Source organism: Cavia porcellus, unplaced genomic scaffold (assembly GCF_034190915.1).
Source record: "Cavia porcellus strain 051 isolate PalLab524CR breed Dunkin Hartley unplaced genomic scaffold, mCavPor4.1 scaffold_26, whole genome shotgun sequence".
NCBI classification, from domain to species: domain Eukaryota; kingdom Metazoa; phylum Chordata; class Mammalia; order Rodentia; family Caviidae; genus Cavia; species Cavia porcellus.
In genome coordinates this window covers 12931797-12959340 of record NW_026947509.1, presented here as the reverse complement: position 1 = coordinate 12959340, position 27544 = coordinate 12931797, and the positions used below count along the sequence as shown (strand labels likewise).

The window sequence follows — 27544 nt, the reverse complement described above, 5'->3', positions numbered from 1 at the left end:
GTATTACAGGACTTCAAAACAAGTTAATAGGAAATCAAAAAAAGCTACTATTATATATCCTGCTAATTTTTTAAATTTTCCCCCTTAATTTAAAAAACCATAAAAAATAACTAAATAATTTTTTTAATGAATAAGGGAGAGATTGAGATAAAAGAGGACATAACAATATAACAATACAGGTCAAAACATGACTGTTTCAGCAACCTAGTGCTTCACCACCAAATAACCCGACTTAATAGTAGTTACCATAGTGTCTGTCTTTTTCCTTGAAATATTTGAATAAAACTTCATATACTATAGCTTCAAATCTTTCCATATCAAGAAGCCCAGAATAAAACCTTTCCAATTAATAAGTGAAAACTTTATAAGGCTTCAAGGCCACATAATGGGGAATCATGATTACCATATATTTTTATAGATTTGAATCATTACTTACATTAGGGAAACTATTCGGTATTCACACATGCGAGATTGATTTATTTCACTTACGAGTATGCGTCTCAAGCTGCGCCCATTTATTGATAAATATCTCAATGTGATCCTTCTTTATAGCTGAGTAATACTCCATTGTATAGAAATACCACAACTTTTTTATCCATTCCTCAGTTGATGGACACTTGGGTTGTTTCCAAGATCTGGCGATTACAAATTGTGCTGCTATAAACATAGGTGCACATATATCACTGTGGTATGATGCTTTCAGTTCTGGGAATATGCCTAGAAGTGGAATAGCTGGAATAAATGGGACTTCCAATCCCAGCTTTTTGAGAAATCTCCAGACTGACCTCCACAAAGGTTGTACCAGTCTACACTCCCACCAACAGTGTAGGAGAGTTCTTTTATCCCCACAGCCTCTCCAGCATTTGTTGTTTTTGGTTTTCTTGATCCTGGCCATTCTTTCAGGAGTGAGATGGTATCTCAGTGTGGTTTAATTTGCATTTCTCTAATGACCAATGATGATGAACATTTTTTCATGTATTTATTTGCCATTTGTATTTCTTCATTTGAGAAGTGTGTATTCATCTCAGATGCCCATTTTTGGATTGGATCTTTGAATTTTGGGGGTCTGAGTTTTTTTAATTCTTTATATGTTTTAGACAAGAGTCCCTTGTCTGAGAGAGTTCACTAAAATCTTTCCCCAGTTTGTGGGCTTTCTTTTCACTATGCTGGAGATTTCTTTTGACATGCAGAAACTTTTTAATAAGAAGTAGTCCCAGTTACTGATTCTGGGAAGTATTTCCTGTGCGGTTTGAATCCTGTTCATGAATTCTCTACCTACTCCTATGTCTTCAAGGTTTCTACCCAATTTGTCTTCCAATAGATTTAGTGTTTCTGTTTTAATGTTCAGATCTTTTTTTTTTAATTTTATTTAAGGAGAAAAGGAAAAAAAAAGCAGAGAAAGGGTACAAGTTATACAGATTTACAGAAAAAAAAATGAACAGTAGGAAATCACTAGTTAATGGATTACATATTGTCATCTTAGAAATAATTGTTCAAGTCGCAAAATTAAAGCTTGTAAAGTGGACATTCCAACAATGATACTGCAAACAGTTCTGTTCAATGATCAATCAGATCTTTGACACATTTAGATTTTAATTTAGTACATGGTGATAGACATGGGTCTAGCTTTAGTTTTCAGCAAATGGAGAGCCAGTTTTTCCAGCACCATTTATTAAAGAGACTGTCGTTCTTCCAGTGAACCTGCTTGGCTCCTTTATCAAAGATAAGGTGGTTGAGTGTGTTTGTAGTTGTGGTTGTATCTTCTAATCTATTCCATTGATCTTCGGCTCTGTTTTGATTCCAATACCATGTTGATTTTACTACTGTTGCTTTGTAGTATAACTTCAAGTCAGGGATTGTGATGCCTCCTGCCTTGCCTTTGCTGCTTAGAATTGCCTTTGCTATTCTAGGTCTCTTCTGGTTCCAGATGAATTTTAGGAGTGATTTCTCTAGATCTATAAGGTATGTTGATGGTATTTTTTAGGGATTACATTGAATCTGTATAAAAGTTTTGGGAGAATGGTCATTTTCACAATGTTTGTTCTTCCTATCCATGAGCAAGGGATGTCTTTCCATTTTCTGAGATCATCTTCAATTTCTTTTTTCAGTGTATTATAATTTTCCCTGTATAGGTCTTTCACTTCTTTCGTAAGAGTAATTCCTAAATATTTCATTTTTTTGCTTGCTAATGTGAAGAGTGTGGTTTCTCTTATTTCCCTCTCTGTGAGTTTGTTAGTGTATAGGAATGCTATTGATTTCTGAGTATTGATTTTGTATCCAGCTACATTACTCAATTTATTTATTGTATCTAAGAGTCTTAATGGAGTTTAGGGGGTCTTCTATGTAGAGTATCATGTCATCTGCAAACAATGATAATTTAACTTCTTCTTTTCCTATCTTTACCCCTTTTATTTCTCTATCTTGCCTAATTGCTCTGGCTAGTACTTCCAGTACTATATTAAATAGGAGTGGTGATAAAGGACATTCTTGTCTTGTGCCTGATTTTAAAGTAAAGGCTTTCAATTTTTGGCCATTTAGTATGATGCTGGCTGTTGGTTTGTCATAAATGGCCTTTATTATATTGAGGTAAAGACCATCTATTCCAATTTTCTGTAAAGTTCTTATCATGAATAAATGTTGGACCTTATCGAAGGCTTTTTCTGCATCTATAGAAATGATCTTGTGATTCTTACTTTTGGCTTTATTGATATGGTGGATTACATTTATTGATTTACGTATGTTGAACCATCCTTCCATTCCTGGGATGAATCCCACTTGGTCATGGTATATAATCTTCTTGATGATTTGCTGCATCCTATTTGCCAATATTTTGTTTGAGGATTTTTGCAGCTGTGTTCATTAGGGAGATCGGTCTATAGTTCTCTTTTTTAGTTGGGTCTTTCTCAGGTTTTGGTACTAGAGTAATATTTGCTTCCAGGAATGACTTAGGAAGGATTGCTTCCCTTTCAATTTCATTGAATATTTTGAGGAGTATCAGCATTAGGTCTTCTTTGTATTTCTTGTAGAATTCTGCAGTGAATCCATCTGGGCCTGGGCTCTTCTTTGTAGGTAAGGATTTAATTACATTTTCAATTTCATTAACAGAGATTGGGTTATTCAACAGTTTTACATCCTCTTGATCTGGCTTTGGTACTTCATATGTTTCTAAGAATCTGTCTATTCTGTGTTACGAAACCTTTGAGAGTAGAGGTTTTCGAAATAGGTGTTGATGATCTGTATTTCTATTGGGTCTGTAGTGATTTCACCTTTTTCATTTCTTATTGCATGAATTTGAGCTTTTTCTTCCCTTTTTAAAATAAGGTTGGCTAGGGGTTTATCGATTTTATTTATTCTTTCAAAGAACCAACTCTTTGATTCGTTGATTCTTTGGATTGTTTTCTTAGTCTCTATTGCATTGATTTCTGCTCTGATTTTTGTAATTTCCTCTCTTCTTTTGGCTTTGGGCTTGACTTGCTCTTCTTTTTCTAGCTGTTTGAGGTGTAGCATCAGGTTATTTATTTGTATTCGTTCTGTTTTCCTGATGTGGGAACTCAGTGCAATAAATTTTCCTCTGAGGACGGCTTTCATTGCAGCCCACAAATTCCAGTAAGTTGTATCTGCATTTTCATTTTCTTTTAGGTATTGTTTAATTTCTTCTTTAATTTCTTCTGTGACCCACTGATTACTCAAGAGTGTGTTATTCAGTTTCCATGTGTTTGCGGGATTTTTGCAGTATCTTTTATCATTAATTTCTAATTTCAGAGCGCTATGATCCGATAACATGCAAGGGATGATTTCAACTCTTTTGCATTTGTTTAAATATGTTCTGTGAGCTAATATATGGTCTATTTTAGAGAATGATCCATGTACTGCCGAGAAGAATGTGTATTCTGATGTTGTTGGGTGGAACATTCTGTATATGTCTGTCAAATCCATTTGTTCGCAGGTGTGATTCAGTTCTGTTAGTTCTTTGCTCATTTTCTGTCTGGTTGATCTGTCCCTTGGTGTCAATGGCGTATTAAGGTCTCCTGTTACAATTGTGTTACTGATAATTTGAGTTTTCATTTCTGTTAATAGTTGTTTTATATAACTGGGTGCTCTGGAGTTTGGTGCATATATATTTGGTGCATAAATAGTTATCTCTTCCTCTTGGAGTTTTCCCCTAATGAGTACGTAGTGACCTTCTTTGTCCTTTATGGTCATTGTTGGTTTAAAGTTCACGTTGTCTGCAAACAGAATGGCTACTCCTGCTTTTTTTTGGATTCCTGCTGCATGAAGTATTGTTTTCCATTCTTTGACTTTCAGTCTGTGAGTATCCTTCTGGGTTAGATGGGTTTCCTGTAAACAGCATATGGTTGGGTTTTGTTTCTTGATCCATTCTCCTAATCTGTTTCTTTTCATTGGTGCATTGAGACCATTTACATTAATGGTTATTACTGTTAAATGCTGGTTTATTGTTGACATGTTATCTCTCTGCTGTTGCATCTTTATCTTCCTGTTCTGTTTAATTATCTGTTTTGCTTAGTGGTTTTTTCCTTTGTGTATCTAAACTGTCTTTCAATATTTTTTGCAGGGTTGGTTTGGTGTTGAAGTTCTTCAGCTGTTCTTTGTCATGGAAGTATCGTATTTCACCATCAATTTTGAATGATAGTTTTTCAGGATACATCAGTCTAGGTTGGAAATCATTTTTCTTTAGAATCTGGAATACTTCACTCCATGCTCTTCTAGACTTTATTGTTTGTGCTGAGAAGTCTGCTGTGATTCTGATAGGTTTTCCTTTATAAGTGATCTGTCTTTTCTCTCTGACAGCTTTTAATAATCTATTCTTGTGTTGGATTTCTGGGATGGTGATTATTATATGTCTGGGTGTAGTTTTATTTTGGTTATGACTATTTGGAGTTCTATATGCTTCACTGATCCTGATGTCGGTTTCTGATCTCATGCTTGGGAAATTTTCAGCTATTCTCTAAATATCCTCTTGACATCCTTTATGTTGTCTCCTTCTTTTTCATTAATCCCTATCAATCTTATGTTATTTTTCTTTGCATCGTCTTGCAGTTGTTGAATTGTTGTTTCCTGATTCCTTGTTATTTTTAAAAGATCTTTCCTTTCCTATTCACTAGCTGCAAATCCTGTATTCAAGGTCTGAAATTTTATCTTTACTTTCATTGAGGCTGTTTTTGCAACTTTCAGTGGAGTTTTTTATTTCCCGTATATCTCTGTGCATCTGCATTATGTATTCTGTTTGTTTCTTATATTGCTTGTCTAGGGATTCTATCTTTTTGTTTAGTTCCTCCAATTTTTTAACTGTGTTTTCTTTAGATATATTCAGAATCTCTTTCATTTCTTTTATCATTTCTTCTTTTACCTGGGAGATTATTTCGAGTTTGAATTCCTTTAAAGCTTCCTGGAGTTGCTTGTTAATTTCAGTAGCTATTGTGTCTGATATTTGAGGTGAATGGCGTATATTTTCTTCTATATACATTGCGCCTAGGGTTTCTTGAGATGGGCTGGAGGTTTGAGGTTGTAATTTGGTCTTTCGTTTTGTCATTTTCCTATATTTCTGTGTTTCAAGTGTTATTTGAAAGCTTCCTCAGGGTCTGTTGGAAATCCCTTTTTATGTTCACAGCTCCTGAGACTCTGGCACCCCGTTACCCCAAACCACTGGGCCTGTAGAACCAATGGCCCTCTTCTGCCTGTTTAGAACTGCGTAGTTCCAGATAAGCTGGGCTTCAGGGACACTGTGCGCCTACCTGCTTGTTGGAAGCTCCGGAGTTCTCCAAGTGCAGCCGGGATGGGGAGGCGGATGTAGATGCCCCAAACCCACTTATCCACTTCACTGCACCCGGAAGCCTGGAGGGTCCCAAACAGTCTGGGCTTTGGGCAGAGTGCACTGAGCTCTTACCACAGGCCGCAGGGCCTCTGGAAACTGCGATGCTCCCCTGCTTGCTGAGATATCCACAGTCCTCCAGACACACGGGGAGGCGGATGCAGGCACCCCAGATCCGCCCAGCCCTTCCTCTGCACACTGATGGTGAGGTGCAGGAGTCCCAAATAGGCTGGGTTCTGGGTATAGTGTGCGCCTGCCTACTTGTCAGAAGCTCCACAGTTCTCCAAGTGCAGCCAGGATGGGGAGGCGGATGTAGAATGCCTCAAACCTACTTATCCACTTCCCTGCACCCGGAAGCCTGGAGGATCCGGAACAGTCTGGGCTTTGGGCAGAGTGGGAGCACTTACCACAGGCCGCGGGGCCTTCAGAACCTGCGATGCTCCCCTGCTTGCTGAGACATCCACAGTCCTCCAGACACTGAGGCTGATGCAGGCGCCCCAGATCCGCCCAGCCCCTCCTCTGCACACCGATGGTGAGGTGCAGGAGTCCCAAATAGGCTGGGCTCCAGGGATGGCATGTGCCCGCCTACTTGTCGGAAGCTCCACCAAGGCTTTTGTTTTTAAATTTATTCTGTGAGTGCGAATTTGTGAACTATGCATAAATGATTTTTGCATTCTTGTTTTCATGGTCTTTAACAGCTTGTTTACAAGAATATCTGTCTATAAAACTTAATGCCTCTGAGAGTAATTACAAAATGTATAATTTCTTTGTCTTCTTTGTGCTGATTCTTTCAAATTATTTCTGTAAATATCCAAAAGTATGTAGATCTGTCTGAGGTTTTGTCAGGGTAAAAGGTCTTCATTAAGCAGCACTTTGGCTGGAAAGTGAAAATTTATATACTAAAATTTAGACAGCTGCCGTTAAATTATAAACTCATTATTTCCTCAGTTTAATTATCAATTGATTCTCGGTAATTATTCATTTAATGAAAACTTCTTCGCAACCCTAATCCAAAAACCCAAAACTTAAAATGTTCTAAAGTGTGGTAAAGAACCAGTATGTGCTCAAAAAAGTTCCAGGCTTCTGATTTTCAGATTAGGAAAGGCTGTGGAGAAAAAGGAATCCTTTTCTACTGTTCGTGGGAGTATAGACTAGTACAGCCACTGTGGAAATCATTGTGGGGGTTTCTCAAAAAACTAAGATTAGAGATTTCATTTGGCCCAGCTCTCCCCCTTCTTGGTGTCTTCCAGAAAGAACTAAAAACATGCTTCAGCAATATATGCACACCAAAAGTCAGACACCCAAACTTAAAAGATTGTATTAAAAAATGGGCATCTGAAATGAATAGACACTTCTTAGATGAAGAAGTAGAAACGGCAAATAAATATATGAAAAAAATGTTCAATATTACTGGTCATTGAGAGAAATTCCACTGAGTCCATCTTACTCCAGCAAGGATGGCTACCATAAAAAAGAAATAATAACAGATGCAGGTGCAGCTGCAGGGATGGGAGAACCCTTTTATGTTGTTGGTGGGAATGTAAACTTGTAAACTATTGTGGAAATCAGTATGGAGATTCTGCAAAAAACTACAAACAGAAATTTCATCTAATCCAACTATTCTATATATTTTTCCAAAAGAGGTGAAGTCATCATATTATAGTAATAGGTGCATACTCATATTTATAGTAGTACAATTTATAATAGCTAAATCTTGAAGACAACCTGTTTATCCCTCAACAGGTAAATAGAGAAAATGTATTTACAGACATTGGAGTAGTACTCTGACATAAAAAAAACAATGAGCAAATACATGCACATTGAGAATAGTAAGTGAGGGGCTGGTACCGATAAAAACGAAAAAGACAAAAAAAAAAAAAGAGAAAAAGAGAATAGTAAATAAATTGGACACACAAGCTTAAATAAATGGTTTTTCTTATATGGGAAAGCCAAAATAAAAATAAAGAGCAAAATGAAAGATAATGGGAAGAAGGGGGATTTTTTTTTTTTTTTCAAATGGAAAGGGATCAAGATGAGAAGAAGGGAAGAAAGGGGTGTGGCAAAAAATGAACTGAAAAAAGGAAAAGTACAACTTTTGCAATGAAGAGGACCAAGAGTTGGAAGGAGATGTGTTATATACATGTACCAATATGCCACAATACATGTAATCATTATGTACTGCAAACATGCACTAATAAAAAATACAATAAAATATTTCTCATCAAGAGCTTTAAAGGCTTCCATGATTCAATATTTTTAGGAGTAGATACATAATTTAAAATTGCTCTCATATATCTTTTTTTTTTATCGGTACCAGGAATCGAACTCACAACTGCCTGCTTGCAAGGCAGGCGCTTATGCCGCTGAGCTAAATCCTCAGCCCCTGCTCTAATACATCTTCAAATGCTATGGCTTGTTGCTGTTAACAATTTAGAATCCTAGAATTTCAGCACCATAAAGAAATGTCACTTATTTAGCAAATATCTTACTGCCTATAATGGGCATGTAAACGCATTATTTCATCTGAGAGTTGAGCATTGGGTCATATTTAATGATTACTAGCAACTTGAACATTTGTAACAACGTTGGATTTAGGGACTCCAAAACACTAATGAAACTTTGCTTGAAGGGAACAGCACTTTTGAAAGTAATGCTTTTGTAATTGTGTCTTTGCTGAAAGAGACACGATTTTTGTCATGTACAAAAGCCACTCATTTCTTCGACTCTTAGTGCCTTAATAAGGGTCTCCATTTAAGCTGGCAAGTGTGATGCTGTACCTTACCTCAAGTTGGCAGTGTTTTTATTTCTTCCTAGGCCCTCTTAAGAAAATACCAGAAAAAAGTGAGTGATCTAGAGGACAGAGATACTATAGTGAATGAATGAATGAATCTATGTTAAAATAAAGCCCTTTGAGAACAAATGTTTATCTCTGCATTTGTTAAAAGTCCTGAAATGAGATATTGCTATGGAATTCTACAAGGAATCATCTTGTTTTAGGGTGGTCTTCACATTACCCTCTGCAATCCCTCCTAACTGGTTATCAGTGCAGCTGTCACGATGAGCACACTTCTTACGGAGAAACAGGAGTCCCAGTTCCTCCTTTTGGATGCACTTTCTCCTCTGGTAAGAGAATTAGTACTACCCAGGTTAAGCCTGTACAGAAATATTGTAGCCCCAGCTTAGAAGGAAAATATGCTGGGTTATAGTCCTTTGAAAGAAAAACAAGTTAATATTAGAATTCTTGCAATAATAATTCTTTTCTGATTACCAATAATAGGCCTTTTAAATTTCTATGCATAATTAGCATAATTGTATATTTCCTGTAGCATGGGAAAAAAGGAATAGCATATAGCACTTTTTTGGAACCAGTATATGGAAAGGATCACACAGGTCCAGCTACCATGAACACAATTTTGTTTAGTAGTCACTGCTTTTGATCTGGCTGAAAAATAATTTTTCTGTTGTTCATTGGGAAATATATAGACCTATTTCTATCCTTAATGGTTTTAAGAGTACTAAACTGAAAGGTGAAAAGAAAATTTAAAACTGACAGCTGCCTGTATCATTATATACTTTCATTTGCTACCCCTGCCTGGTTCATTCTTAAGTTCCACTTTTGATTTAGCCCTGCTAGATAAGAAACTATCTGAAGATAATTTTGATAAAGGCTTTGAGTCATTTAATACCTTTATACTGTCTTGAAAAATTTGGCATTACTTGTTTTGTATTCTTCCTTTCTTTAAAGCTCCCAGCATGGAACATATATTAGCAGTTGCCAATGAAGAAGGCTTTGTCAGATTATATAATACAGAAACACAAACTATCAGGAAAAAGTGCTTCAAAGGTAAGTTTAGATTTACAATATTTACTTTAACATTATTTTTAATTCATAAAGTTGCAAGTAAAAGTTACTATTGGGATGTATTCAGTAATAAGGGAGGATGTTCAAAGTGAACGATGGACTGCCTTGCTGACAGTGGCTGTCACCTATGACAAAATGTGCTCTAGACTTTAAGGAAAGCTTATTTTTGAATCAAAAACAGTTCTTTTATTTTATTTAAACTGTTAATTTCAAAAAAGTTAAGTCTTTTACACTTAAAGTGCTTGGGGAAATAATATTTTAAATATTGATAAAGTATCTTTATGTATAAAGCAGAGTTCCGCCGACCTTAAGAAGCTTATATTTGAGGGCTAGGGGTTTAGCTCAGCGGCATAAGCACCTGCCTTGCAAGCAGGCGGTCGTGAGTTCGATCCCCGGTACCGATAAAAATGAAAAAGACAAAAAAAAAAAAAAAAAAAGAAGCTTATATTTGAAACTAGAAAGTCTTGTTTTGAAACAACTAAAATGACACAAAGACTATAAATGATATAAAAGTACAAAAGCAAGCCAGGAAAGGTAGGCAAAGGGAAATTTTTCATGAAAATGGAACATTTGAGTTGAACCTATAGTGTTTAAAACAATGGCATTTGAAGAAGACACTCCAAGTATAGGGGGAAATGTTAGCTTGCTCACAGATAGGAAAGCATAGGCTATCAGAAGTAGAGAATGGTCCGGTTTGGTTGGAGTAAGCTATGTGGAGAGTAGTGTGAGAGATGCCCTCTCAGGAAGGAGATGTCTGAGTCCACAAGTGATCCCTGCTCTTTTCACTACAACTTTCTGAGCATTGAATTGTTATTGATAAGACTTCCACAGAACACATTCTAGACAGTTCACACCTACTATCTTCTTTATTTAGAATGGATGGCTCACTGGAATGCTGTCTTTGACCTGGCCTGGGTCCCTGGTGAACTTAAACTTGTAAGTGATTTTCATTTTATTAGGGTCTGAGTAAACACTGGTAAAGGATTGCTTTGTTAAATTTTACCACCTTATTTTTGAAAGGTTACAGCAGCAGGGGATCAAACAGCCAAATTTTGGGACGTAAAAGCTGGTGAGCTGATTGGAACATGCAAAGGTCATCAGTGCAGTCTCAAGTCAGTTGCATTTTCTAAGTTTCAGAAAGGTAGGTTTGTGTTTGCCCTTTTATCTCCTAATCTCCGTTATGGTGTGAAAAGAAGAAACTGTGTCTATCCTTTCTCAGAGTTCTTACATTACCTGTATAGATGATTGAAACCCTAATGCAACTCAAAGCAATAATGAAATAAGTTGGTTTTATTTATGGTCATTTTCTCCAGTTTGTCCTTGAAAGTCGAAAGTTACCTTGCAGATACAGTAAAAGGTTACGAATAACCACAGTACACCTGTTTAACTTTGATTGTTCATTCAAGTCAAAACCGTGTGCAGGGTACTCATTACCCCTATTTATAAAATTTAAATGGAGTACAAGGTCAGGGTGAAACTCCTGATCAGCTGGATGTGATTCTCTACCTAAAAATTTACCAGGTATTTAATTAGTTAAATGACCTAGTTTTGTAGTATTTCCAACTGTTTTTCAAACTTGATTTTTCTATTTTGCTATTCTAATGGAGAAAGAAGAATTAAAGAATGATATACTAGTACCCTAGCAGCTAAGCAAATACTGAGCAGGCATGTCCAAATGAGCTTTAATTTACATCTTTTGTTTTCTCCTGTTTGTTTAATCACTAATTTTTTTACAGATAGATCAATAAACACTTATCTCAAAAAAGTATCTGAGTTAACCTGACTTTTAGAATTATAGAGACAAACATTACAGTCTTCTTTAATATTAAAAAATACTCTGCTTTTTAAAAAAAATGTTTTTACTTATTCAGAATATTAAACTGAGTTGTTTAGCTGTTTTGGACTTTTAAAGTCAGTGTTGTAAAGTTGCATGTCTGCTATTGAGATGGAACCATAAGGAGGAAATATGATGTCATGAATTTTGATCTCTCTGCATAAGTTTTTATTAACACATCTGTTGTACAAAGTTAAGTTTACTGCACGCCTGTGCCAGAATTCACTTTAAGTCCATAAAAGTTAAGATTATGAAAATTTTTCTTAAATGAAGAGTGATACAAGAGGGAAACACCAATCTTTTGATCCCTTTGCTTAACTTTCAGAGACTCTGCATGTGAGTAAATTTGTGCTACCGTGTTTTGATAGAAAAAGCATAGCATTAGACACTGGGGCAAGTGGCTTTTCCCATGGTTCCCAATAGGCCACGGGTACCCAGCGTGGGTGAGTGGTTAGAAAATGCCCTCAATGGTCCAGGGTTTGGTTAGCCAGAGACTCAATTTAAGTCTCACTTCCTTAGTCATATGCCCTTGTGCAGGGCACACTTTTGTAACCATGCATAAAAGCCTTACGTTTTGTTCTAAAATGTGCCTCTAAACTCTTGAGCAAAATCATTTTCATCTCCCTGGGCCTTTGTTTCCTAATTTAATAACATTAATACCTAACTGTTACCTAAATGTCAGCAACAGTGAGACTTTTCCGCCTTTTCTTCTACTTGGCCATTTGTAAAATTTCATAAATATTCTTTTCTGTCTCAGAACCTGTGTACCATTTCCTTCTAATTCTCCTTATGCCTTTTGTTTATTTCTTCCTGTGTACTGTACTTCTTTAGCTAAAGTGTTAGCGTGGTTCAGATTATGGTACTGGGCCTTTCTTTTCTATTCAATCTATACTTTCTCCCTGGATAGTTTTCATCTACCCCAAATTTTTGTTCCTTTGCCATGTTAGTTATATTGACACAAATCTATACTTCTGTACTTAGACTCTCTGCAAGCACTTCAAGTTCAACATACCCAAATCCAACTCATGATTTATCCTTGAACTCATGGATTTTCTCCCCTCTGACATCATTTCCTTTGGTATGAAGAGCTTTCCTTAACATTTGTTTTAGTGGAAGTCTGGTGGCAATAAATTGTCTTTGTTTTCTTATATCTGAAGATGTCTCTATAGCTCATTCTTAAGGATGTTTTTGTTGGATGTAAAATTCTTTCTGAGTGTGGTGATACATTCCTGTAATCCCAGCTATTTGCGGGGTTAGAACAGGAAGGTCACAAATTTGAGATCAGGATGTGCAGCTTATTAAGAACTTGTTTCAACGGGGCTGGGGATTTAGCTCAGGGGCTTAAGCGCCTGCCTGGCAAGTGCGAGGTCATGAGTTCGATCCCTGGCACCAAAAAAAAAAAAAAAAAAACCTGTTTCAAAAATGTAAAGAGCTGGAGATATCTGACAGTGATAGAGCACTTACCTAGCATGCGCACTTACCAGGCCCTGCATTCAGTCCTTAATACTGCCAACAAAAAAATCAATTGAATTGACAGCTTTTGATCTTTCATAATTTAAAGTTGTTCCATTGTCTTCCATGGTTTCATTTGAAACTTTATTTTTCCATATATAATTTGTTCTTTTCCCTGGCTAAATTCAGAATCTTTGGCTTTCAGCAGTTTGACTATGATATGCTAGTCATGGTTCCTCCAAACCCTGTGTGGGGCTTGTTCAACATTGGGATTTACAAATTTATGTTTCACTGAATTGAGAAGTTTCTGCCAGCTTTTCTTTTAATATTTTTTTCTGCCTAACTCATTCATACTCTCTGTTGTTTTCTGCTCTCTTCTTGCTTCATGTCTCCTTTCCTTTTTCTCTTCCACTTCTAGACCCAACTGCTCATGTACCCAAGTACATGAAATCTTTTGAAATCATCCCGGAAATCTTGAAGATTTAACTAATTTTTTTCAGTTTTCTTAAATTTGAAATATAACTAACATGGGCTTGGTCAGTTCTCTGTTGCTATAATAAAATACCCGAGATAGCATAATATAAGATTAGGGGTTTATTTAGCCCACTGTCCTGCAGGCTAGGTATCCCTAGGGCCAACTCTGGCTATCTGGTGAGGGCCTTTCTGCTGCATTATAACAGGCAGAGGGCATTGCACAGTGAGCCAGAAGCAACCAGCCAGAGAGCTCACTTTCATGGCAAAACCACCTCCAAGGAGACCCATTAATCCAATCACGACCCAGTTCTCTCTTAAAGGCCTTACGCCCAACACTACCAAAATGGTTATTAAATTCTAACTTGCATTTTAGAGGGGACAAGCCATTCAAACCACTGTGCATACCATTAAGTCTGCCTATTTTCAGTTTGTTCTGAGTATTGCAACAATCCACTGCATTCTATGGTTAGAACATTTTCATCAGCCTGAAAGAAAACTAACCTATTTGCACATCTTTCCATCCACAATTCCCTTAGCCAAGTATAACCACTCCTATTTTCTGTTTTTATGGATGTCCTGGTTATTTTTCTCTCGCTGAGGCAAAATACCTGACACCCAAAATTAGGGAGGTTTCAGTGCATAATCAGTTGGCACCAAGGCAGGGTGGCATGGCACCAGGGCAACGCGTCAAGGCAGCAGCCAGAGTAAAAGAGGAGAAGAGTTTGGAAAGGTTCTGAGATGTCTGAAAGAGCAGCATGAGAACATCCTAGGCTGTTCTGTATGGGGGATTCTGGTGGGACCACAGAAGACCAGAAGGCTGATAGAAATCTCCAGTACACACCAGGCTTGGGAGGTTTCTGCTGGGAAGAGGGACTGCATTGTTGTTGTTGGACTCCAGATGATGTGTGTTATGAGTTGGCAAAAAATTTGTCAGCATTTTTCTCGTGTCTAGAGACTTTACCTGAGACTAAGATTAAAGGACAGTGGAGACTAATGAATGTGGCAGAAGAAATTTCAAGGCAGTCAAATGTTGAGGAGGTGGCCTGGCTATTGTTAGGGACTTTTAGCCAGATTTATGTTGTGAACCATGAACAAAGAGCCTAGTAGCATGACTTAAAAAATGTGAGTTTGGCTAGAAAGGAAGCTTCAGTAAAGCTGTGGACTGCAAAGATAGAGCTGAAATCTCCATTGCTATGATGGAACAAAATAGAAAAGATGGCCCAAAGGCATCACAAAAAACCAGCAAGCCTCTTTTCCACCCTTGTATTGCACAGACTCCCCCACCCCTCCTCTCCAGGGCAGGTGTAGGACTCACAAAATCTCCTTGCCCTCCTCTTGCACAGGAGGAGGATATTTACTGAGCAAGAAGCCTAGCTCCCTGCTGTGTCTCTTAATTAAACTTCTAAATTTCTCAAGTTGACACAGTGTATCAACCATAACTATAGCTTTGCATGTGCTTCACCTTAATATATAAATGGGAAGAAATAACATGTAGTCTTCTGTAACTAGTTTTTTAAATTTAGCATGCTGCTCAAGCTCTATTTCAAATTAAGTGATTTAAATGGATTTGTCTTTAAGTGAGTTTATATGATCTCTCCACTTGTTCTTAAGTCTGTCTAGAGCATTTTTGCTGTTTCGGTTATTGTTATTTGGTTCTAAGATTTCTGTTTTTACAAATTCGGTTTCTGCTGAGATTTGCTTTTTATTCCTTAATTGCAAGTGTGTATTTGTTTACCTCATTTGACATAAGTTGTTATCTGCTTTTACATTCTTACCTAGTAAATCAACATGGGAGTTTTCTTAGAATTGGGTTCCATTGGTTTCTTTTCCCTTGAGAACAACTCGTTTTCCTGGCTTTTTTGTACATCAAAGTAATGGGCATTGTGAATGATATATTGGATGTTAGATTCTGGATTCTGTTATATTGCTTAGAAAAGAGTTATTGTTTCTCTCTCACCAGTCAAGTCATTTAGACTCAAGTTGCAGACCGTCATACCTCCAGTAGAATGGATTTTGTTTAGTTTAAACCTCAATCCATGTTTTCTTCCACATATGATTAAGTGTTCTCTTTCTGTGGCTGTGCTCTCTGGCAGCTCCTTTTTCTGGTTCCTCTGGCTTGAAAGATGATAGTTTTTCTGCGGATATTTTAGCTGCCTGGTCCTAGTGCTGTAACTGTGGCTGCTCTCAAGGGATCGCTACCTCCCCAAACCAGAAACTGACCCGAGGTCCGTTGCTTGCTTTGGATGTTCACCTCCTCGCCCCAGATTATATTGTCTTAGTATAAAAATACTGAAATACGTCTTCCATTTGTGAACGATTACCTCTGGGAATGGAAGGAGGACAAGGGATTGAAGAATGGAGCATAGACAACATCTGTTTAATCTGTGATACTTTACTATTTAAAGTTAAATTAAAAAGGCACTGCTTCCTCTATGGACGTGACCACTTAACAAACTACCTGTATTAACTGTAAATTGAACAGAACACCAGAAACAGGTATCCGAAGGTTCTGTGGAGACCAAAAAATACAAAACATGGAGCCTCTGGAGTTACACCGCCAAAAGTTAATGTACAATTTACGTATCTTCTCTGAGCTCTAGTATTTTATGTAATTTTAAGTAAATTTACACCAAAGGATTATGATCTAGAGTTACTGTCTAAAGAAAATTTATGGAGGGATCTTGAGCTCTTTGTAATCCCATTTGTTGTTGAACCATATATTTTAAAAGTTTTAATCACCAGTGTCAAATGCAGTACCCAGCACAGATACTCCAGAAATTAAATTGAAATGTATGTGTCATTTGACTGGTTTTATTAACCTCTTGCTAAACTGTTCAACTACTTATCTCTCCACAGCTGTGTTCTGTACAGGTGGAAGAGATGGCAACATTATGGTCTGGGATACCAGATGCAACAAAAAAGGTAACCCTGTTCGGTTCTAATTTTCACAGAAGTGGGATCCCATACTTCATTTTCAATGACAGTGTTAGTGATTTTGTCTGCGTACCACCAGAGGGCGCATGTACTCATAAACCACCGTGTCTGCGCACCAGTCAATTCTCAGGATACCAGTGATTGTTGTGAGCACTGTTACATTCATGTATTTACTTCATAATGTCCTCTGAATCATAACGCTATATGTCTAAATTATTAATGCATAGGTGCACTGTGTAAATGTCTTTTAATTTAAATCGTCCTTTTAGCGTTAAAGAATGAAATTGAAAAAGCCAGGCAGAGGTGCATTCCTGTGATGCCAGCACATAGGAGGCGAGGCAGGAGACTGGTTTGCAAGTTCGACACCAGCCTAGGCTACAAAATGAGCCCAAAGTCAGCCCTGAACTTCATAGTGAGACCCTGCCTCAAAAAGAAAAAAGCAAAAAAAAATCAAATTAAATATAATTATGTACCATTAATGATGATCAGAATTATTGATGGATTTTTAAAATATTAATGAGCTTTATATTGTAGAGCAGTTTTAGGTTTATAGCAAAATGCAGCAGAAGGTAGAATTTCCGCACAGCCCCAGCCCCTAAATATACATGGCCTCCCCACTGTCAGCATCTTCCGCCCGAGTGGTACATTTATTGTGACTGAGGATGAACCTACAGCAACACCTCAGCAGCACCTGAGATCCATTGTTTACATTTGGGCTCACTAACTCTTGCTGTATATTCAGTTGTATATTCGTGGGCAGCAACAAATGTATAATATTATAATATATGCTTTTACAACATCAAAAAGAATAGTTTACTCTAAAACTCTTCTGCACTCTGCTGTTCATGTCTGCCTCCCCTCTTAAGTGCAGACACCCACTGATCTTTTTTCATCTCTGAAGTTTTGCCTTTTTCAGAATGTTTTATAGTTAAGAGTCAGAGTATAGAGTGTTTTTAGATTGCCTTCTTTCACTTAGTAATATGCATTTAGATTTCTTTTAAGTCTTTATGGCTTTATCAAGCTCATTTCTTTTTAGCATTGAGTACTTTTCTGTTTGGATGCTTTGATTTACTCATTCACCTACTGAAGGGGATCGTGATTGCCTCCAAGTTTGATCTATTATAAATAAAGCTAGCTTCAACGTGTGTGTTCTTCCTTTTTATACTTTATAATCTCATCACGGGAGATATAGTGTTGATAACTACTGGCTTCTAATTTCATTAATTTGGTCAAAGTTATTTCATCTTAAAGTTATATGTATAAATATTACATTCAGCATGATATAAAAACCAAAAAACTAAACCAGTTTCCTGGGAATATTTTTCAGATGGGTTTTATAGACAAGTGAACCAAATTAGTGGAGCTCATAATACGTCAGACAAGCAAACACCTTCAAAGCCTAAGAAGAAACAGAATTCCAAAGGACTCGCTCCTTCTGTGGTAAGCATTAGTGCTACCTAGGGCACATGTTTAAAACTCAGCTTTTAGAGCATTGGCCCTGGAGATCTTCAAATATACATACCCACAATATAGTATGCTTCCGTAGGAAAAGTGGGAAGGTAGTTTGAAAAACTGTATTAAGTACAGTGATACTTTTTAAATAGGGGGAAAACATCCCTATTTCATGATGTAAACTATAGTACCATGTGAATTTTTTTGTATATTTTTAAACATGCAGCAAAATATTCTTAAATATTTTGAGAAACACTTGGGTAGCACATAGAGCTAGAGCTACCCTAGTCAAAAGCTATGCCCATAATACATCTCTTCAGAAAAAAAAGATTGCCAGTGATCTCACAGCACACCTGTTTCCGTTCTGTCAGAATTATAAGCCTAACACTGGAAACAAAGGTATAAAATAGTTTCATTTGTTTCGCAACCAGGTGTCCTGAGTGCACCTGGTAAAACTTTTGTGTGTTTTTATTATATTTTTTGTTTGTTGGGTCCAAGTAATTATTCTGGGGAAGTGCGATTACTAAAACATTAGGCCTTAAAACTACAGCTATACCAGGTCAGAGACATGACTGGAAGCACAGACATCAGGTTCTGAGCCAAGAGAACTTGTTAAGGTAGTTGCAGATCAAACACCGTGAGCCCCAGTCACTTTTTCAGGGCATGCAGTCTTTCACCCACAATTCTCTAAAGTGTTCCAGTGTGATAATCTGCCTAGGAAGCAATCTTTTCTAGATGAAATGGGCACAGGAAAGTTAAATGAGTTTCCTGCAGATACAGTTCATTATTAGGGCTGAATCTAAGTAAAATCAGTGAGCTGAAGGAAGTAAAATGATTTAGTCTCCAGTTTGTTTTTTGATTACCAGTTAAAGTGTTAACACTGCGTGCCATAACTTAATAATGCTCAGGTCGTTTCCCTGCTAACACACACAACACAGGGTTGTTGGAAAGAGAAGATTCAGTGTAATTCAGAGTGTGGGTGAGGGAGCCATTTTTTTAGCACCTTGGTTTCTTGATGGTGAAGCTAGTGCCCCAGATGGAATTTCCTTCTCTTCTTGCTCTTTCTTGTGCTATTAGGATTTCCAGCAGAGCGTTACTGTGGTCCTTTTTCAAGATGAGAATACATTAGTTTCAGCAGGAGCTGTAGATGGGTAAGAGACTTTATTCCTTGGTTCTGTTTGATGAAATGCCGAGCAAGTTACCCACTCCCAGTATAACTGAACACTTTAAACTTTTGGCTGAATGAGTACCCACCCCAGCTGAGAAACTACAGATAGTTGGAACTCCTGCTCAGCTAATTAAATGATAAAACACACAGGTCACCCCTTGCACATTGCCTATCATAGGAAACAGCCCTAACTGCTGCGGTGGTTTCAGAGAAGTGACACCGCAGCCCGATTGCCTGTGCCAGTGCCACTTAGCCCTGACTCTTCTTTGGAGGAGTAAAATTTTTGTTATTTTGGGTTGTATTTTTTCACGTTCAGCAATATTTTTAAAAGAAGAAGCTTGATTTGGGCCAGGTACCTGGCATTTCTGAGAGTAATCTAAATTGATCATAAGGCTTATGTACTTCCCATCATGATTAGTGTGGACTTTTGGCTTCCAAATAAGTCTGTGATGGTTGTTAATTGGTTACTTTATAAAAAATAAATTCTTCATGTGTAGAGACCTTTTTTGTTTTATCTTACTTCTTTTTGTTTAAGGACTCTTTTTAATACATTTGCACTTGAACCACTAGTGGTACATGTGCGGCTCCGTGGGGTGGCACCGGAACCGTACAAATTATATCCCTGTCATGAACATGCTGAAGCATACTTTGCCCATTGTGTCTCCAACTGCAACACTTCCTTCAAAATTCTTAATTTATAAAGATGATGGCTGACTAAACTAGGAATTGCATTGTTTCTTCTGTGTACTTTTACCCTTCTTTGAACCAGACTTTTGTCAGGAGTGAAGGATTATCTGGAAGTCAGTAGTTATGCTTGTGAAAGCTCACTCCATTTTACTCCAGACACTGCGATTTTATACCAAGCTTGTGTTTTTAGACAAAACACGCGTTGGAAGTCGGGGATTAAGACATTCATCCCAAAAGACTAAGAAAGTCTTTTCCTGTTTCACAGGAAAATTTGGGTAAGCTGTTTTACTGAGGGAGTTACATGTAGAGATATAACCATAGGAACAGAGCTTACTGCTTATGATGTCAAAGGATATACGCAGATTAGTAAAGATTTAGGAAATGCTTTTCTGAAACAATGGAACAGTGACTATCAGCATGCAACTGCATCTTCCTTTTCCGCTTTCTTGAAGTAAACTCCATTAACCCATCACTGGGTCAAATCACATCTGTTTCCGTTCTGTCAGAATTATAAGCCTGACACTGGAAGCAAAGGTATAAAATAGTTTCATTTGTTTCGCAACCAGGTGTCCTGAGTGCACCTGGTAAAAGTGCCAGAGGAGTTAGAATAAAAGTCATTTCACATTTGCTGTAAGTGAAGTTGTTTGGGGTGGGGTGAGTCTCCCAAGTAACTATTTGTCTTGGTTTTTAGGATAATCAAAATATGGGACTTACGCAAGAATTATACTGCTTATCGACAAGAACCCATAGCATCCAAGTTTTTCTTGTACCCAGGTAGCAGCACTCGAAAACTAGGTAAGCTGTTGTATAGACTGTGGCACTTTTTGAAAGAGAGGTGAATTTCTGTATAAAGTTTTTTAAAAAATGTTTTTAGCAAGCTAGTTTCAGAACATAGACTGGAAGAACTCTCAGATGTGTTACTTTCAAACTTCAGTAAATACAAACTCAGAAGGATATGTTTGATTTGTGTATATTTTGAGGAGCAAAAATTCTGCTGTCTCCATCTGATAGTGTCTTGTACAGTGATCTCTATCTGCCTCTGCATTTTAGCCCCAAGTCTAGTCATTGTCGTGATAACTTCAGTTTCCTTTCCCCAGGATACTCCAGTCTGATTCTGGATTCTACGGGCTCCACTTTATTTGCTAATTGCACAGATGATAACATCTACATGTTCAATATGACTGGCTTAAAGACCTCTCCAGGTAAGATAGTAGTGATTCATATTCTTTTACCAGGAAACTAGTAGAGTTTTTTTTTTTTTTAAATGATGATTTCATTGTTTTTTTAAACAAAACTTAACAAGCCATATGAGGACTTCAGTGTGTTTAATTAGTTCTAGTGATTTTTTTATTGGGGTACTTTCCTTTTGACTGTTAACGATCCTTCTCTGTGTGATGACTCGATTTCATTTTAATAGTCTCCTAAAATCATGCCATTTGGACTGTATTTAAAATTAACAATATTTTACTTTTCAACCTTTCAGGATAAAGAAAGCTGTTCTGCTTAACTGTTGTCCTCTTTGAGAGCTGTTAGTTAAAATTAGAGAGCAGGACTGTAGTTCAGTGGCAGGGCAGTTTCCTAAGGTGCATGAGCTCTGGGTTCAGTCCCCAGCACAACACCCACACACACACACATTAAAGGCTGAGTTTTTCAGACCTCTTTCTCAGATGGCAATTCCACCTTCCCTCAGCCTTCTTTTGAATATTGGAGAGTGGCCATTTTCTTTTTGTGGTTTTTTTTCCTCCAACCCAACCTTTCTTTTTATATTAAAGAATATAAAAGTAGAATCTGATGCTCATAAATAAATATTTTAAAAAAGAGAAACTCAAGTTTCTCAAATATGCTTTAAGGTTGTTACATTATTTTTAAAAGTACTGGTAACAATTTAAGCAAGCTACATATTAGAGTCCTGGTTGTTCCTCAGGTCCCGTCAGGAACACTTTGAATTCCGTGACCCAAAAGTAGGCCCAGAGCTACTTAGGGCCTAGTGTCTAGGTGTGCTCATAGACAAGATGCCTCAAAGCAGTTCATGTTGGCTCTGATGTTGGAGAAGTTTCCAAAGATTGCCCCTTGCAGTCTCATTAGAACTTTGACATCTGTGGCAGCATCATAGCTGGGCTTAGGCCTGTTGTTTTTGGAAGGAACAAGAGTATTTGGGAAAAGGAAGAGGTTTTGTAACTTTTTAAATTCTTTTTCTTAAAGAAATCTGAACTTGGGTAGCTGCTGATTTAGTTAATCAAATAAAATAGACTTTTCAAAGTTGTTCCTTGCCTAGCTGGGCATGGTGGGCCTCACCTGTAATCTCAGAGCTCAGAAGGCTGGAAAAGGAGGATTACCATGAGTTCAAGACACAAAGATAAAAGCCATTATAATCCTCATGATATTTTTATCAGATATATCAAGAGTTCTTTTTCTTTTCTATTTTCCTACAGCGTGACACTAAAAGGGCCTTGAGTGAGTTTGTCCATCTGCCATCAAACACTTTGCTAGTAATTTAGTAACTTTTTTCTCCTAAAATAATTTTGTTCTCAAAGATAGATGGGTAGATTGATTAATTTGTTTCTCAGAATTTGAGTGATAGCTGTGTGTTGGAGGTTGTGTGTGTGATATGTGATGTGGGGTGATTATTTTTTTTAAAAACTTTAAAATGTTGTGAACTCAATTACCATGTTTTATTCACAGTTCCATACTAAATAATAAAAAGATGACTCTCAAGCAATTTTAAGAGCTTTACAAAAGAGTGAATTGAGCCAGTTAGGTTTTAAAAAGACTTGTAGCAAGATTAAAACAATATTCACAATGTATTTCATACCAGTTTTTTGTTTTTTGTTTTTGTACCTGGGCTTGAACTCACAACCAAGCGCTCGTCAGGCAGGCAGTTACACCACTGAGCCAAATCCCCCGCCCTCAGCCTTTTTTTTTTTTTTTTTTTTAACTTGAGAAAATAAAACAAAATTCCCTAACCAAATAAGAGAATAACAATAGTTATTACATATATATCATTATCTTCAAAGTAGTTACAAGACACAAACCAAAAAGATTCTTAAAGATAAAAATGCATAACAAAACTTTCCTTTCGATGAATATTATTATTTTCAAGTCTTTTATCAATTATCATAAACACAGATTAGCAGCCAGAATAACAGACAATAAAGTTGTACCAGCCCTTCTTAGACCAGCAGAGGGCAATAAATACTTAGTGGTTTTGTGGGAAATTCAGTCGTTAGTTTTCCATGTCTGGTTGTGTAGTTGAAGAAGATGAACAATTAGAGTAGTTTTGGGCAGTGTTCACTGTAAAGGAGCCTCTTCATTTTGCAGGGATTTGTCTGTTGCAGCAAATTTATAATATATGTATCTGAGTTGAGGAATATCCTGTTTAAATTTCACAGTAAAAATGTCTTGCTGTGGGGAATATTTGATTTGTAGACTTTTCCTTTAAAAGCTAAAAATATGAACTTCTCTTCCACTTACTGCAGAAAAAGGAAAGAATTTCCCTAAGTACTTACGGAACACTAAGTCCCTTACTAATACTTCTCTCTCTCTGTTAAAAGTACAAGTATGAGTTTACCTCCTGCCTAAATTTATCCTTAAATTCTCCAGTAAATGCGATTTTCTCTTAAATTTCTTGGAAGCGCTCTGGTGCCAAAGGCCTCAGGTTTATCCCTTTTAGAATAACAGCGCCTGACGAGAGCACGCTGTGCTGGACGCGGTAACTTGCTTTTCTGCTGCGTGTGGTGAGCAGGCAGCCACTGCCCTCACCTCGCGTCTCCTACGGGAGCAGTTTCCCCACTGGCTCCTTTACCACTCAGCCTCCCGGCTGATAAGGCTGACCTCTCAGAGAAGTGTCAGGAAGTTTTAGCCAGAATTCGCAAGACCTTCTTCACTGATCGTTACCTATTCATGGAACAAACACTGAAGGATTTACTCTGTTCAAAACCTTAAAAAATGTAGGGAGGAACAAGATTTGAAACGTATCCTAAAGAGGCTCAAGGTCTGAGAAGTAAGACCACAGTATAATGCAAGAGAAAAAGCCACAGCCTGGGAAAAGAGGGGTCGCATCATTGTTTTACTGCAGGATTGACCTTCCCTGCATTCTTTTCGCTTAAGAATGTTTTCCTGTTCTCTCACATGGTAACACCAGACAGTATCTTTATGGTGGTAGGTCCAAAAGCCTTTTTTAGGATTTTCCTTTTTTGGTCAATGACAACTTTCCTGTTACTTTGGTGAATAAAGCTAGCTTGACCATCTGCTTCAGTGGTCAACACAGTGATAAAACTTGTTAGATACACCCCCATGTGTGTGCACACTGTCTATATTTATTTTGAACATTTGAACACGAAATAACAATTCAATAATGTTATTTTTATCTTCTGGCAGTGGCTGTCTTCAACGGACATCAGAACTCTACCTTTTACGTGAAATCAAGTCTTAGTCCAGATGATCAGTTTTTACTCAGTGGTTCAAGTGATGAAGCTGCCTATATATGGAAGGTAAATTGCCACCTTCCCCACTTTTTCCAATCTGAGCTAAATTTTTTTTTTTTTTTTTTTTTTTTTTTTTTTGGTCTTTTTCCTTTTTATTGGTACCGGGGATCGAACTCACGACTGCCTGCTTGCAAGGCAGGTGCTTACGCCGCTGAGCTAAATCCCCAGGCCCCTGAGCTAAATCCCCAGGCCCTGAGCTAAATTTAATAGTATGTTTACTGTTAACTTTTTCTGGATCAGGTATTTGTTAAAAGCTGCTTCTATGTCTTAAGATAGCTGAAGTCTTGCTATCAAAGAATATATGCACTTCTGTTATGGCCAAGGCGTACCCCCTATTCACAGATGACCAGGAAGATGGGAATGAGAAGGCAGTAAGGGCCGGAGTGCAGCTCAGGGGTACAGTGCACAAGGTGCACTTGCGGTGCACCAGGCATTAGATAAGTCCTGTGTTGCCTTTCTGCTCTGCGCATTCAACTCTGTTTCAAAGTAGAATGCTTTAGTTCTTAGGATTTACATTTGAGCTGGGCGTGATGGAGTGTGTCTATAATCCCAGCACTTGGGAGGCTGAGACAGGAGGATCGTTGTGATTTCAAGACCACCCTGGGCTACAAAGTGAGCTCAAGGCCAGCCTGAACTGCATACTGAGACCCTGTGTCAAAAAAGCAGAAGGGGGGAAAAAAAAAAAGATTTGTACTTGAATCATCTTTAGGACCTTGCTTGAAACAGTCACTGACATATTTGTATATTTATTATATTCTGTGTTCTCTCTTATAAGTAGCCAACCTTTATACTCTTAAAATAGATAGGGCTGATATGTGTGTATTTATATTTAATTGTATTATTAAACAGCTTTTTTTTTTCTTAATAGCTATTGTAAACTAAGAAATTTAAAGTTAATCATTTAAGTGTAATGAGAAAAGGTTGGGCCGGGAACATAGCTCAGCGGCACAGTACCTACCTTGCAAGCACGAGGTCTTGAGTTCAATTCCCAGTACTAAAGAAGAAAAGAAAAAGTCATGGGGCAATGATAAAGTGATGTCAATATATCTACAGTTAGAAAAATGTGGCACTGCCTTTTGACAACTGAATATCAAAACCCTAATTGGTCAGAAGGTGGAGATACTGTTCTATGCAAGATACTTTTATGGTGGGCCTGCTACTTTACAGCACATTTCTTTCTTATTTATTGTATTTTAAGTGAATTTCTGCTTGTAAAGTATATACTAGAGAGTCCTTAGGAAAGTAATTTTTATCTGATTTCTTCTCTATAAAATGTTTTCTTGCACTTTAAACTTTTATTAGTGTATGTCGCTAGTGCTACTGCTTGTCTCATACTTTAAATTTTGAGTTTCACCGATTTTTCTTTTTCCTTCTCTTACTGTCTTTAACCACATTCTTTTTTCCACTTTGACCCTCAGCTTAACTAGAAAATTGTATTCCTACCACAAGTCTGTATCTTTTCAAGTTTATTCTTAAAAGATAAAAACCAACTGAAATTTCATACCGAAAATCATAATGAAGGATTATGCAAAAATGGCTACGTACCAATCTTTTAAAAATCATTGTAGATAAGTTTATAAAGTATGCGTACATATCATTACGTTTATAATTGTGTGTTATACATGTGTATAAATTTCTTTAAAAATAATTTTCTTGCCAATTCTTAAAATTCCTTTAGCTGTCTTCTGTGGCACAAGGAACTTGTAACATTTCTGTTTCGGTGAGTGAAGGTTAATGGAGTACTTCTTCCCTCTAAAGACACACGTGAGAGATACTTGCCTGTTGTTTCCAACCCATTTGCAGACATCCAATCAGTGGCTGCCACATCCATGGGTGACTCTTTCTGAGTCCCTAGGCGTGGTCACATGCTACTGCCGAATGACGTGGTTCACCATGATGCTCTTCTCCCTGTCTGCACCTCACTCTGGGTACAGGCCTTGATATTTGAGATCTTGGCAAGATTGCTGCTCCTAAAATTGAATTTGCCTAGTGAGGTGGCTCAGTTTCTTTTTTCCATGATTGAGAAAAAAGAGTGGTGGTGGTCTAAGGATAGTTCTACACCAGATGAATGTCCGGGTTGGGAGGTGTCTTACAATTCTGTGTGCCCAGTAGGTTAGAATTCTTCTCAAGCCTTGGCATTTTCCCTGCTACAGAAGCCAATGGGCACAAGAACACAGTAAGAGTAAGGAGTTTTATGACAGAAGAGAATGAATGGCCTTTTAACCTTCACTGTAGTCCCAGAAAGGGGAGACGCGTTAGACTTAGACTCTCCACTACTGAGAGCAGAGCCTTTGGAAGATTTAGGGTCCACCTCCTTAATTTCCCACCCATTGGCCCACCTCGCCCTGTCTATCCCCTCCTCCCTGGTCTGTTTCTGATATAGCTACTGAATCGAAGTGGTTATAAATAAACTGATTTGGCACAGCCATCCCCCCGCTGACTGGCGAGACGCAGAGCCGGACACTTTAGGAAGTGCAAATGATCTCATGGCAGAAGTGAGGGTTAGGTTTGGCTTCCGACTGGGCAGAGTAAGGAGATTCTGTGAGGAAAATTGCTGATGTTATTTGTGTGTTTAAGTACACGGAATGCCTTATGAAATCCAAATTTAGAGCCATTTACTTCTAAAGGTAGTTTGATAGTTTTAATTTTGGGGTTCCTTATGCCTTGGAAGCCTTCATTCTGTAGGAATATTTAGGAAAGGGTTTTCTGTCTGTGATCATGCCAAAAAGGCTTAACTGTAGCTGTCTCGACTTACTAGTCTTTTTCCTACTTAAAAGGAAAGTGAGGCTTTTAAAGAACAAAATCATACAATTATGATAATTTTTGTAATATCAAAGTGAATTCTTACCACACAGAGTTCATCGTTTTAGTTAAAGTACCCAGTTCAGCAGTTTTTAGTTCAGTCACAACATTGCATGACTGTTACCACTGATTTCCAAGGGTTTATCACAGCGGAAACTCCACACCCTTCCACAGTCACTGTCTGTGCCCCTCCCTGGCAGCTGCTAACTGCGTTCTCTCTGTGGACGGGTGTCCCTCTCTGGGACGTTTCATACAGGTGAAGCACATAGTGCAGGACATGTTACTTCTGACTGCTTTCACCTGGTGTTATGCTACCCAGGTTCACGCGTGTGGCATTGATAGTAGTTTATTTATTTTTATGGTTGACTAATACTCCATTGTGTAGATAGACCACATCTTGTTTATCTGTATGTCAGTTGATAATCGTTTGAATTCTTTGTACTTTCTGACTTTGTGTTTAAAGTTGCTGTGAACATTGTTGTGTGAGTTTTGTTTGAACATGTTACCGTTTCTCTGTTGGAATGTACCTAAGTGTAGCTAGGATTGCATGGTCACATGACATTTA

General features: G+C 37.6%; 1 protein-coding gene across 1 annotated transcript in view; it reads left to right on the top strand.

Annotated features, from left to right (window-relative positions):
* Positions 1 to 27544, top strand: part of Dtl (denticleless E3 ubiquitin protein ligase homolog) — a 54419-nt gene that overhangs the window by 4773 nt on the left and 22102 nt on the right. Inside the window, exons 2-11 of the mRNA XM_023567012.2 lie at positions 8828 to 8953; positions 9576 to 9674; positions 10567 to 10628; positions 10713 to 10833; positions 16309 to 16374; positions 17714 to 17826; positions 18916 to 18989; positions 20385 to 20488; positions 20791 to 20895; positions 24071 to 24183. Coding sequence (XP_023422780.1) covers positions 8828 to 8953; positions 9576 to 9674; positions 10567 to 10628; positions 10713 to 10833; positions 16309 to 16374; positions 17714 to 17826; positions 18916 to 18989; positions 20385 to 20488; positions 20791 to 20895; positions 24071 to 24183 — 983 coding nt within the window. The remainder of the gene's footprint in view (positions 1 to 8827; positions 8954 to 9575; positions 9675 to 10566; positions 10629 to 10712; positions 10834 to 16308; positions 16375 to 17713; positions 17827 to 18915; positions 18990 to 20384; positions 20489 to 20790; positions 20896 to 24070; positions 24184 to 27544) is intronic.